At 47.8% G+C, this 12,565-nt stretch overlaps 1 protein-coding gene across 1 annotated transcript; it reads right to left on the bottom strand.

Annotated features, from left to right (window-relative positions):
- Nucleotides 1-7,167: 7,167 nt before the first annotated feature.
- LOC126109538 (uncharacterized) lies at nucleotides 7,168-12,565 on the bottom strand. Its single transcript, XM_049914556.1, has 2 exons — nucleotides 12,496-12,565; nucleotides 7,168-7,493 (listed from the first exon to the last, which is right to left on the bottom strand). The coding sequence occupies exons 1-2, from the start codon at nucleotides 12,563-12,565 to the stop codon at nucleotides 7,168-7,170; spliced, it is 396 nt and encodes a 131-aa protein (XP_049770513.1).

Below are 12,565 nucleotides of genomic sequence, written 5' to 3'. Positions count from 1 at the left end.
TACCGCCGAATTGCTCAACACGCGGGGCGTGAGGTCTCCACAGTACATCGATGTTGTCGCCAGTGGTCGGCGAGAGGTGCACGTGCCCGTCGACCTGGGACCGGACCGCAGCGACGCACGGATGCACGCCAAGACCGTAGGATCCTACGCAGTGCCGTAGGGGACCGCACCGCCACTTCCCAGCAAATTATGGACACTGTTGCTCCTGGGGTATCGGCTAGGACCATTCGCAACTGTCTCCATGAAGCTGGGCTACGGTCCCGCACACCGTTAGGCCGTCTTCCGCTCACGCCCCAACATCGTGCATCCCGCCTCCAGTGGTGTCGCGACAGGCGTGAATGGAGGGACGAATGGAGACGTGTCGTCTTCAGCGATGAGAGTCGCTTCTGCCTTGGTGCCAATGATGGTCGTATGCGTGTTTGGCGCCGTGCAGGTGAGCGCCACAATCAGGACTGCATACGACCGAGGCACACAGGGCCAACTACCGGCATCATGGTGTGGGGAGCGATCTCCTACACTGGCCGTACACCACTGGTGATCGTCGAGGGGACACTGAATAGTGCACGGTACATCCAAACCGTCATCGAACCCATCGTTCTACCATTCCTAGACCGGCAAGGGAACTTGCTGTTCCAACAGGACAATGCACGTCCGCATGTATCCCGTGCCACCCAACGTGCTCTAGAAGGTGTAAGGCAACTACCCTGGCCAGCAAGATCTCCGGATCTGTCCCCCATTGAGCATGTTTGGGACTGGATGAAGCGTCGTCTCACGCGGTCTGCACGTCCAGCACGAACGCTGGTCCAACTGAGGCACCAGGTGGAAATGGCATGGCAAGCCGTTCCACAGGACTACATCCAGCATCTCTACGATCGTCTCCATGGGAGAATAGCAGCCTGCATTGCTGCGAAAGGTGGATATACACTGTACTAGTGCCGACATTGTGCATGCTCTGTTGCCTGTGTCTATGTGCCTGTGGTTCGGTCAGTGTGATCATGTGATGTATCTGACCCCAGGAATGTGTCAATAAAGTTTCCCCTTCCTGGGACAATGAATTCACGGTGTTCTTATTTCAATTTCCAGGAGTGTATGTTATGTGGACATGTGTCCGGAAACGCTTACTTTCCGTGTTAGAGCTCATTTTATTACTTCTCTTCACATTAATCATGGAACGGAAACACACAGCAACAGAACGTACCAGCGTGACTTCAAACACTTTGTTACAAGAAATGTTCAAAATGTCCTCTGTTAGCGAGGATACATGCATCCACTCTCCGTCGCATGGAATCCCTGAATCCCTGATGCGCTGATGCAGCCCTGGAGAATGGCGTATTGTATCACAGCCGTCCACAATACGAGCACGAAGAGTCTCTACATTTGGTACCGGGGTTGCGTAGACAAGAGCTTTGAAATGCCCCCATAAATGAAAGTCAAGAGGGTTGAGGTCAGGAGAGCGTGGAGGCCATGGAATTGGTCCGCCTCTACCAATCCATCGGTCACCGAATCTGTTGTTGAGAAGCGTACCAACACTTCGACTGAAATGTGCAGGAGCTCCATCGTGAATGAACCACATGTTGTGTCGTACTTGTAAAGGCACATGTTCTAGCAGCACAGGTAGAGTATCCCGTATGAAATCATGATAACGTGCTCCATTGAGCGTAGGTGGAAGAAAATGGGGCTCAGTCAAGACATCACCAACAATGCCTGCCCAAACGTTCATAGAAAATCTGTCGCATGTGAACACAAGCACCGAAGTCAACATTACCTTCCTTCAATTGGGCCAACTGGCGGTGAATCGAGGGAGTACAGTACATACTGACGAAACTAAAATGAGCTCTAACATGGAAATTAAGCGTTTCCGGACACATGTCCACATAACATCTTTTCTTTATTTGTGTGTGAGGAATGTTTCCCGAAGGTTTGGCCGTACCTTTTTGTAACACCCTGTATGAAAAAACTTTCTTCACTAATAACGTACAGAAGGTACAAAACTGATTTTTAAATTGCCTTTTGGTTTATATACTATCCTTTGACCATAGTAATGTTCCAAGTATGTACTTCTTTAGACATCGTATTGGTAAGTAAGCCAAACTGCTTTTTTATTAATTACGCTGCTTGTGATGGCAGATTTCGGATAAAAACAGAGCTGATTACAAAAAGAGCCTTCCTGGTCTCAATAACGAAATGGGACTCCCTGGTCTTATCTGTATCTTCGAAAACAGGGAGGGAAAAGAACGAAAAGGTGATGTAACCCACTGACGTAACCCACTGACTTGTATCCATGATTTTTAATGAGTCACACCAACTTCTGTGCAGTGATAGCAGTTTTATATTCTGCAAATGTTTATCACTGTAGATTACACAGGCATTATGTACATTAGCATATGCATAGATGCTATGACATGTATTTTTCTTTTATACCATGAAGATCATGTGATAGCAACACTGGTAGTTATGTATATAGTACCATGTAAAGACAAATCGTTGTTTAAGGTTGTTACCAAAAGTCTCTAAAACTTCTTGGCCAGTTTACTTCAGATTTTTTCATGATACTCCAGTAAACGATCAGACCGACATAGGCTGCAATAGATATATACACTCCTGGAAATGGAAAAAAGAACACATTGACACCGGTGTGTCAGACCCACCATACTTGCCCCGGACACTGCGAGAGGGCTGTACAAGCAATGATCACACGCACGGCACAGCGGACACACCAGGAACCGCGGTGTTGGCCGTCGAATGGCGCTAGCTGCGCAGCATTTGTGCACCGCCGCCGTCAGTGTCAGCCAGTTTGCCGTGGCATACGGAGCTCCATCGCAGTCTTTAACACTGGTAGCATGCCGCGACAGCATGGACGTGAACCGTATGTGCAGTTGACGGACTTTGAGCGAGGGCGTATAGTGGGCATGCGGGAGGCCGGGTGGACGTACCGCCGAATTGCTCAACACGTGGGGCGTGAGGTCTCCACAGTACATCGATGTTGTCGCCAGTGGTCGGCGGAAGGTGCACGTGCCCGTCGACCTGGGACCGGACCGCAGCGACGCACGGATGCACGCCAAGACCGTAGGATCCTACGCAGTGCCGTAGGGGACCGCAGCGCCACTTCCCAGCAAATTAGGGACACTGTTGCTCCTGGGGTATCGGCGAGGACCATTCGCAACCGTCTCCATGAAGCTGGGCTACGGTCCCGCACACCGTTAGGCCGTCTTCCGCTCACGCCCCAACATCGTGCAGCCCGCCTCCAGTGGTGTCGCGACAGGCGTGAATGGAGGGACGAATGGAGACGTGTCGTCTTCAGCGATGAGAGTCGCTTCTGCCTTGGTGCCAATGATGGTCGTATGCGTGTTTGGCGCCGTGCAGGTGAGCACCACAATCAGGACTGCATACGACCGAGGCACACAGGGCCAACACCCGGCATCATGGTGTGGGGAGCGATCTCCTACACTGGCCGTACACCACTGGTGATCGTCGAGGGGACACTGAGTAGTGCACGGTACATCCAAACCGTCATCGAACCCACCGTTCTACCATTCCTAGACCGGCAAGGGAACTTGCTGTTCCAACAGGACAATGCACGTCCGCATGTATCCCGTGCCACCCAACGTGCTCTAGAAGGTGTAAGTCAACTACCCTGGCCAGCAAGATCTCCGGATCTGTCCCCTATTGAGCATGTTTGGGACTGGATGAAGCGTCGTCTCACGCGGTCTGCACGTCCAGCACGAACGCTGGTCCAATGAGGCGCCAGGTGGAAATGGCATGGCAAGCCGTTCCACAGGACTACATCCAACATCTCTACGATCGTCTCCATGGGAGAATAGCAGCCTGCATTGCTGCGAAAGGTGGATATACACTGTACTAGTGCCGACATTGTGCATGCTCTGTTGCCTGTGTCTATGTGCCTGTGGTTCTGTCAGTGTGATCATGTGATGTATCTGACCCCAGGAATGTGTCAATAAAGTTTCCCCTTCCTGGGACAATGAATTCACGGTGTTCTTATTTCAATTTCCAGGAGTGTATATACGCCAGGTGATCAAAAAGTCAGTATAAATTTGAAAACTTAATAAACCACGGAATAATGTAGATAGAGAGGTAAAAATTGACACACATGCGTGGATTGACATGGGGTTTTATTAGGAAAAAAAAAAAAAAGTTCACAAAATGTCCGACAGATGGCGCTGGACAGCAAAACGTCAGTGACTGCGCATGACAATAGTGTATAAAAGGAGCTGTAATGAGAGAGAGAATCAGATGCGCCAACAGTCGCAGCATGTTGACGTTACCTGAAAACGCGCTTTTAGTGAAGCTGTTTTATCAGAATGGGGAATGTGCTAGTTCAGCGTTACGATCATATCGCCATAGGAAGGGGATTCGAACGGGTAAAGGTCCGTTGACAAATGCAGCTGTGGCGAGAATGATTTCGAAGTTCGAAGTCACGGGTTGTTTAGACGATAGACCCCGTAGTGGCCGATCGAGCACAAGGCGTAATGCTGCTGAGACAGTTCAGGAAGAAACGGAGACTGTAGCGGGTTCGTCTATGCACGGGAAAGTCAGCGCTCGTGCAGTCGCACGTCACACCGGCATTCCGTACACTACTGTTTGGTTGGCACTAAGGCGTACCCTCCGATGCTATCCGTACAAAATCAATCGGCATCATGAACTGTTACCTGGCGATTTAGTAAAGCGGAGGGCATTTGCGGTGTGGGCGTTTCAAAAGATGGCGGAAGATGACGATTGGTTGAGTAACGTGTTGTAGACCGACGAAGCTCATTTCACACACCGAGGGTTTGTCAACGCCCACAACTGCAGAATTTGGGCTACCGAAAATCGTAGAATTGTCGTGGAAACTCCATTGCACGACGAGAAAGTCACGGTATGGGTTGCATTTACCACATCTAACGTTATCGGGCCTTTTTTTTTCTTCGAGGAAATGCGTGATTCTGGTTTTGTAACTGCTACCGTGACGGGTGTTACAGAATCGCATCGTCCCCAGTCTGGCTGATAAACACCTGCTGGAACGTACGATGTTTATGCAGGATGGCGCTCCACCCCATATTGCTAGACGCGTGAAAGATCTCTTGCGCGCGTCGTTTGGTGATGATCGTGTGCTCAGCCGCCACTTTCGTCACGCTTGGCCTCCCAGGTCCCCACACCTCAGTCCGTGCGATTATTGGCTTTGGTGTTACCTGAAGTCGCAAGTGTATCGTGATGATGATGTTTGGTTTGTGGGGCGCTCAACTGCGTGGTTATCAGCGCCCGACAAGTGTATCGTGATCGACCGGCATCTCTTGGGATGCTGAAAGACAACATCCGACGCCAATGCCTCACCATAACTCCGGACGTGCTTTACAGTGCTGTTCTCAACATTATTCCTCGACTACAGCTATTGTTGAGGAATGATGGTGGACATATTGAGCGTTTCCTGTAAAGAACATCACCTTTGATTTGTCTTACCTTGTTATGCTAATTATTGCTATTCTGATCAGTTGAAGCGCCATCTGTCGGACATGTTTTGAACTTTTGTATTTTATTGGTTCTAATAAAACCTTATGTCATTCCAAGCATGTGTGCCAATTTGTACCTCTCTATCTACATTATTCCATGATTTATTCAGTTTTCAAATTTATATTGACTTTTTGATCACCCGGTATATATATAATCACGGGCTGCATCTGGGTGGATGTTCACGCATTCAAGGTCTTTACAAATTGTATCAGCCCAACGTTCCCTAGTTCGTCCTTTTGGTCTACTGCCGACGACTTCAAGTGTGTAACCCGACTTGGCAATAGAGTCATCACCAGCCCGTAAAATAGAGTCCTGCATGACCGAGTAAGCGAGCACAAAATACGAGATGGGGCGAGCACACCCTAACTGGATAGGCTGCCCGCACTAGTTCTCGTGACCGAGCATAGAAGCCGTGACCGAATACGTAGCACGCAACTTCAAACACATTACACGTGTCATTATCCGTGTGAGACTGCAGCCAGTACGGGCTTCTCATTTGTGGTGTCTCTCTCTCTCTCTCTCTCTGCAATCATGCAGTGCGAGGAAACCAGTGCAGTAAGACGTAAGATTGAAATCAATGTTTACACGTTGAAGAGACGGGAAGGTCTAAAAAGCCAAGTACGGAGCATATTTTTGGTGGTTGTAGACGAAAACAGTGCGTCTACTGGGTACGTATCGTGCATAAACTGCTCCACATTATTGTGTTTCCAATCTTGAACCACTCTTTTAAAGAAACACAGTTGCAAGAAACCTCACAAAGATACAGCTCCTTCAGGAATACCGGCAGTAATAAAAAATAGTATTACAGCAAAGTGTGTTGCAATGTGTGCTAAAGATGTGAGACCTTTTAATGCTGTTTGCGGTGAAGGTTTCAGAGAACTAGGCCAAGAATTAATACATCTAGGTGCGCATTATGGAAAAGTTAAGGTGGGAGATGCGATGCCACATCCCTCTACTACAAGCAGACATGTCAAAGAACAAGCTGATGCAATACGAAACAGTATAATGCCTTCTGCTATTGCGGAAGTTATTAATAACACATGTGCTGCGACAGTTGATATGTGGACTGATTCGCATAATCAGGTGCACTATTTGACGCTTACATCTCATTACATTAACACAGATTGGTCTCTTGTGATCAATGTTTTATTTACAACAAAATTCCTGGACGTTAGGAAGACGGGAGTAAATATTATAAAAGAAAGTGCTCTATGGATTTAGCTGTGTAACGTACCCGTTCTTGGAAACGTTACTTTTGTATTAAAAGAGAGAGAGAGAGAGAGGGGCGTTGGATTTGTACAGTAAAGTACAGAGCAGCGATCCGGGGCGAGGCGAGGTGAGGCGTCAGCGGTGACCGGTCATGCTCCGTTATCCGCGTGTCCGGAATCCGGACATCAGACATGGGGCGAGTACGTGACCGAGCCGAGTCGTATGGGGCCGGACACGAGCTGCTCGGTCCCCACGTCAACAGGCGAGCCGTGACCGGTCAAACATGGAGCGTTGCAGCACTCTACCGTAAAACATGCCCAAACGATCGAAGACGACTCTAAGTTAGTGAGGACCGCTGTCCGCCTTACCATCTTCGTTTCCATTGCACTTAGGCGGCGCACTGTCTCGACTGTAGCCGGCCAGTCAGCCACCAACGGTGACCGCGGAACCAAGTTACTTAAACTTCCTCACACGAGTCAGATCTTCACCATTAATCGTGATGGTTCCCATTTTGTGTGTGTCTGATGTCATGTACTCCGTGTTCTTCAAATTAAGGCGTAAACCATGCTGCGCCAACTGGTCACTCCACTCTTGAGTTAGGCTCTGCAGATCAAGCCCGTTTTCTGCTGCCAGCAGCACGTCGTCAGCACAAAGTAGGGTCCGTGGTAATGGCAGCCGCGGGTCAGCTGTCATGGTGCCCACTACGAGAATGAACAGAAGTGGTGATAATGCAGAACCTTGATGGACGCCGACTGTGATGGGGAAGTCCTTCGATAGTCCTGAGGTTGTACGGACGTACACTACACTACTGGCCATTAAAATTGATGCGCCAAGAAGAAATGCAGATGATAAATGGGTATTTATTGGACAAATATACTAGAACTGACATGTCATTACATTTTCACGCAATTTGGGTGCATAGATCCTGAGAAATCAGTACCCAGGACAACCACCTCTGGCCGTAATAACAGCCTTGGTATGCCTGGGCATTGCGTCAAACTGATCTTGGATGGCGTGTACAGGTACAGCTCCCCATGCAGCTTCAACACGATACCACAGTTCATCAAGAGTAGTGACTGGCGTATTGTGACGAGCCAGTTGCTCGGCCACCATTGACAAGATGTTTTCAATTAGTGAGAGATCTGGAGAATATCCTGGCCAGAGCAGCAGTCGAACATTTTCCGTATCCAGAAAGGCCCGTACAGGACCGGCAACATGCGGTCGTAAATTATCCTGCTGAAATGTAGGGTTTCGCAGGGATCGAATGAAGGGTAGAGCCACGGGTCGTAACACATCTGAAATTTAGCGTCCACTGTTCAAAATGCCGTCAATGCGAACAAGAGGTGACCGAGACGTGTAACCAATGGCACCCCACACCATCACGCCGGCTGATACTCCAGTATGGCGATGACGAATACACGCTTCCAATGTGCGTTCACCGCGATGTCGCCAAACACGGATGCGAACCATCGTGATGCTGTAAACGGATCCTGGATTGACCGAAAAAATAACATTTTGCCATTCGTGCACCCAGGTTCGTCGTTGAGTACACCATCGCAGACGCTCCTGTCTGTGATGCAGGGTCAAGGGTAACCGCAGCCGTGGTCTCCGAGCTGATAGTCCATACTCCTGCAAACGTCGTCGAACTGTTCGCACAGATGCTGTTGTCTTGCAAACGTCTCGTGACTCCGGGATCGAGACTTGGCTGCACGATCCGTTACAGCCTTGCGGATAAGATGCCAGTCATCTCGACTGGTAGTGATACGAGGCCGCTGGGATCCAGCACGGCGTTCCGTATTACCCTCCCGAACCCACCGACTCCATATTCTGCTAACAGTCATTGGGTCTCGACCAACGCGAGCAGCAATGTCGCGATACGATAAACCGCAATCGCGATAGGCTACAATCCGACCTTTATCAAAGTCGGAAACGTGATGGTACGCGTTTCTCCTCCTTACACGAGGCATCACAACAACGTTTCACCAGGCAACGCCGGTCAACTGCTGCTTGTGTTTGAGAAATCGGTTGGAAACTTCCCTCATGTCAGCACGTTGTAGGTGCCGCCACCGGCGCCAACCTTGTGTGAATGCTCTGAAAAGCTAATCATTTGCATATCACAGGATCTTCTTCCTGTCGGTTAAATTTCGCGTCCGTAGCACGTCATCTTCGTGGTGTAGCAATTTTAATGGCCACTAGTGTAACTTTTCGGTTGTGCATAAAGTAACTGCACCCAATTAATATGCTGCTCCAGCACATCATGCTGTCGATGTGCTAGCCAGATGATACTGTGTGACACCCGACCAATGGCCTTTTCGAGATCCAGGAATGCTGGATGCAGCGGCTTGGCTTTCTCATACTGTTCCTCGACTAAGAGTCCTGCAGCATGAATCGCATCAGTTGTGCCGCAGTTCTTCACAAATCCAGCTTGGTTGCTGGAACTCCTTGTGATCTCCCGGATCCTTTGGTCCAGAACACGCTCAAAGATTTTCGTGGCATGGCAGAGAAGTCGAATTGGACGGTAGCTGGAGCACTCAGCGGGATTTCCCTTCTTCTTAAAGATAGGCACGGGGATGCTCTGCTGCCAATCTATAACGGCCAAAGCTCAAAGACAGGCCAGATCACCGGGCGGAGTGGCCGTGCTGTTCTAGGCGCTACAGTTTGGAGCCGAGCGACCGCTACGGACGCAGGTTCGAATCCTGCCTCGGGCATCGATGTGTGTGACGTCCTTAGGTGAGTTGGGTTATATTAGTTCCAAGTTCTAGGCGACCGATGACCTCAGAAGTTAAGTCGCATAGTGCTCAGAGCCATTTCAACCATTTGAACAGGCCGAATGGGTGAATGAAAAAACAGACAAACAAAAAAGCAGCTCACGCAATTAACCGATGTTCCCTTACCACATTTGAAAGATGTGCAGATGCCACAAACAAAAATACCAGAAAAGTAACAGTACTCACAATTAATCCAATTTGTCTGGAAGGAAAATTAGGCGCAGAGGTAGGACCTAGTCCGAAGAACAACAGCTGCTGCCGGAAAAAGTACCTGCAAGAACAGAACTAGCGATGACACAAGAGAAACATTCAGTGTGACAGAAGTGCAACCCTTCCACAAATTGCTGCAGATTTCAATGCTGGGAAATCAATAAGTGTCAGCGTATGAAAAATTCAACGAAACGTCATCGATATGGGCTTTCAGAGCCGGAGGCTCACTCGTGCACCCTTGATGACTGCATGACACAAAGCTTTACACCTCGCCTGGGCCCGTCAGGACTGACATTGGACTGTTGGTGACTGGAAACAAGCTGCCTGGTCTCGTTTCAAATTGTATCGAGCGGATGGACGTGTACGGGTATGGAGACAACCACATGAATCCATGACCCTGCCTGTCATCAGAGGACTGTTTGAGCTGGTAGAGTCTCTGTAATGGTGTGGGGTGCATGCAGTTGGCGTGATGTGGGACCGCCCTTCAACGCCTAGATAAGACACTGACTAGCGACACGTTCGTAAGAATCTCGTCTGATCTCTTGCATCCATTCATGTCCATTGTGCATTCCGACAGACTTGGGCAATTCCAGCAGGACAATGCGACACCCCACACGTCCGGAATTGCTACAGAGTGGCTCCAGGAATACTCTTCTGAGTTTAAACACTTCCACTGGCCACCAAACTGCCCAGACATGAACATTATTGAGCATATCTGGGATGCCTTGCAACGTGCTGTTCGGAAGACATCGCCACCCCTCTTACGTATTTATGGACTGCCCTGCAGGATTCATGGTGTAAGTTCCCTCCAACACTACTTCAGACATTAGCATAGTCCATACCACGTCGTGTTGCGACACTTCTGCATGCTGGCGGGGGCCGTACACGATGTTAGGCAGGTGTACCAGTTTATTTGGCTCTCCAGTGTATAAAATGGTCTTCACTGCCATTAAGAGCGTTATTTACGCCGCACTTCTTCAAAGATTTAACAATTATGTCTTCTCTCACTCTAAGCCACAGTTGTTTTTTTTTTGTGCACTGACACATTTGTTTGATCGTAGGCCATTTTAAAGCTCCCTTCAACGTGAATTCATGTTGAGTTTCATCCATCATCCATTTGTTCAATTCCTCCCTCATATACACTTCAGTGGTTTATGTATCGACACAACAAGAGGTTGCAATTATGAAGTGAGTCCTCCCAGAATAACAGCAAGTTCTGTATTTCCCTGACTCAATTTCTTTTTCACAGGATTTTTCAAATGACTACTGAAGTGATCTATCACAAGAAGAGAACGTTTCCTCAATAAAGCACCTTTCTTTCTCTCCCACACACTGTTAATCCATAACTTCACACCACCCTCGTCCATCCAACCTTCGTCATGTACGCGAACACCACCACCTGGCGGCATTACAGAAGGTTTTGGCACTGTTTTTCATTTGAAAATAATCGTTGGATTAAGTTTATAGTACCGTCAACACAACAGGAGAGGACAACGGTGTAGTGCATTTTTTCATGTCCACTTGTTTTTATAGTTACAGTTTTAGCACCCTTAATGGGAAAAGGTCTTTTACTCGGCACATCAAGAGGAGTTTCGTCCATATTCTCTATTTGGCTTAGTTACATACTGGTTTTCTTTCGATATTGAATAGTAAAGCGAAGGAAAGATAAAATATTCTCTCCAGACTCTTGTGGCATTTTCTGAGATTTTTGATTTTGTTCGCATCCTAAGCCATGATGCTTCTGACGATAAACGGCACATAACCGAAATAGATGTACTTATTTGTACTCTAAATAACGTAATCTTCATGAATACCTCCGTAAGTAATGTATGTATTGGTTCTAATGTTTTTGGAATAATACATGAGATGCTGTATTGTGGGATTCGAGTACTACATTGCATGCTGGAACAGCTTTCGTCTGTCGTTGAGACGATCTTTAGCGGGAATTGCATTCATGATTTAAATAATAAAACACTGCACCAGTTATGTATTTTTCATGGTCAGCACGATACATTCCGATAATTTATTGTTACAAACAAATGCAAGTTACATGGGTAATTTATTCGATGTTTCGAAAAGTTGGACAAAAGAAATCTGCCCGACTGCAGTAACACAAACATGACATAAAATATCTAAGTAAATATATACTCTGGATAATGAGAATAAATTCTCGAAATGCGCCGTGTTAAGCAGAAAATGAATAGCACAGTTTCAGGCTTTCAGAAAACATCGACTGTGATGAACGAAATGGCATTTCGTTAAGTTCTGAAGAGAATTGGGTACCGAAGGGGCTTCCTCATTCAAAGAAGAATGCTGCAGAGTACCGACAGTTCGGAAGACAGCCAATACAGTAATAACAAGAAAATCCGCGTACAGGGACTCCTCCGAGCTATAATTTTGCATACCGATTTGTGTTGTAGATGCATTAGCTAAGGTCTAGAAGAGGCTTCTGTGCGATCCCTTGTAGTCAGACAGAATCCTTTGGGGCTTTAGCCTGCGTCAATTTGGCTTTCATGAAGGAAAAATCAATCTATGACGCTATGAACACAGCAATCAGAATAGTTTCAGAAACACCACAAAAATATGCATTTGCAAAACCTTAGATATTGCTCACGTCTTCAGTCATCTCTGGTGATCTTCAATGTTCACAAGGGAAGAAAATTGGAGATACCTGAGGCCTTGCACTACAGCTTCAGGATTGTAGGGACGCCTCCATGTTTATACATGACACACATTGTGTGGGGAATACAGCAGGCACGCTTATTGGTGCATGCACACTGCTAGAAAAGTTCACCATACTTACCTGTCTGTATGTTTGGTGAGTCGTGCAGTGTAGCATGTGCCAACTGCCTGTACATGTAGTCTGGAAACAT

Source organism: Schistocerca cancellata, chromosome 12 (genome assembly GCF_023864275.1).
Source record: "Schistocerca cancellata isolate TAMUIC-IGC-003103 chromosome 12, iqSchCanc2.1, whole genome shotgun sequence".
NCBI lineage: Eukaryota > Metazoa > Arthropoda > Insecta > Orthoptera > Acrididae > Schistocerca > Schistocerca cancellata.
Note: the sequence above shows the minus strand (reverse complement) of the source record. Positions and strands in the feature narration are given on the sequence as shown.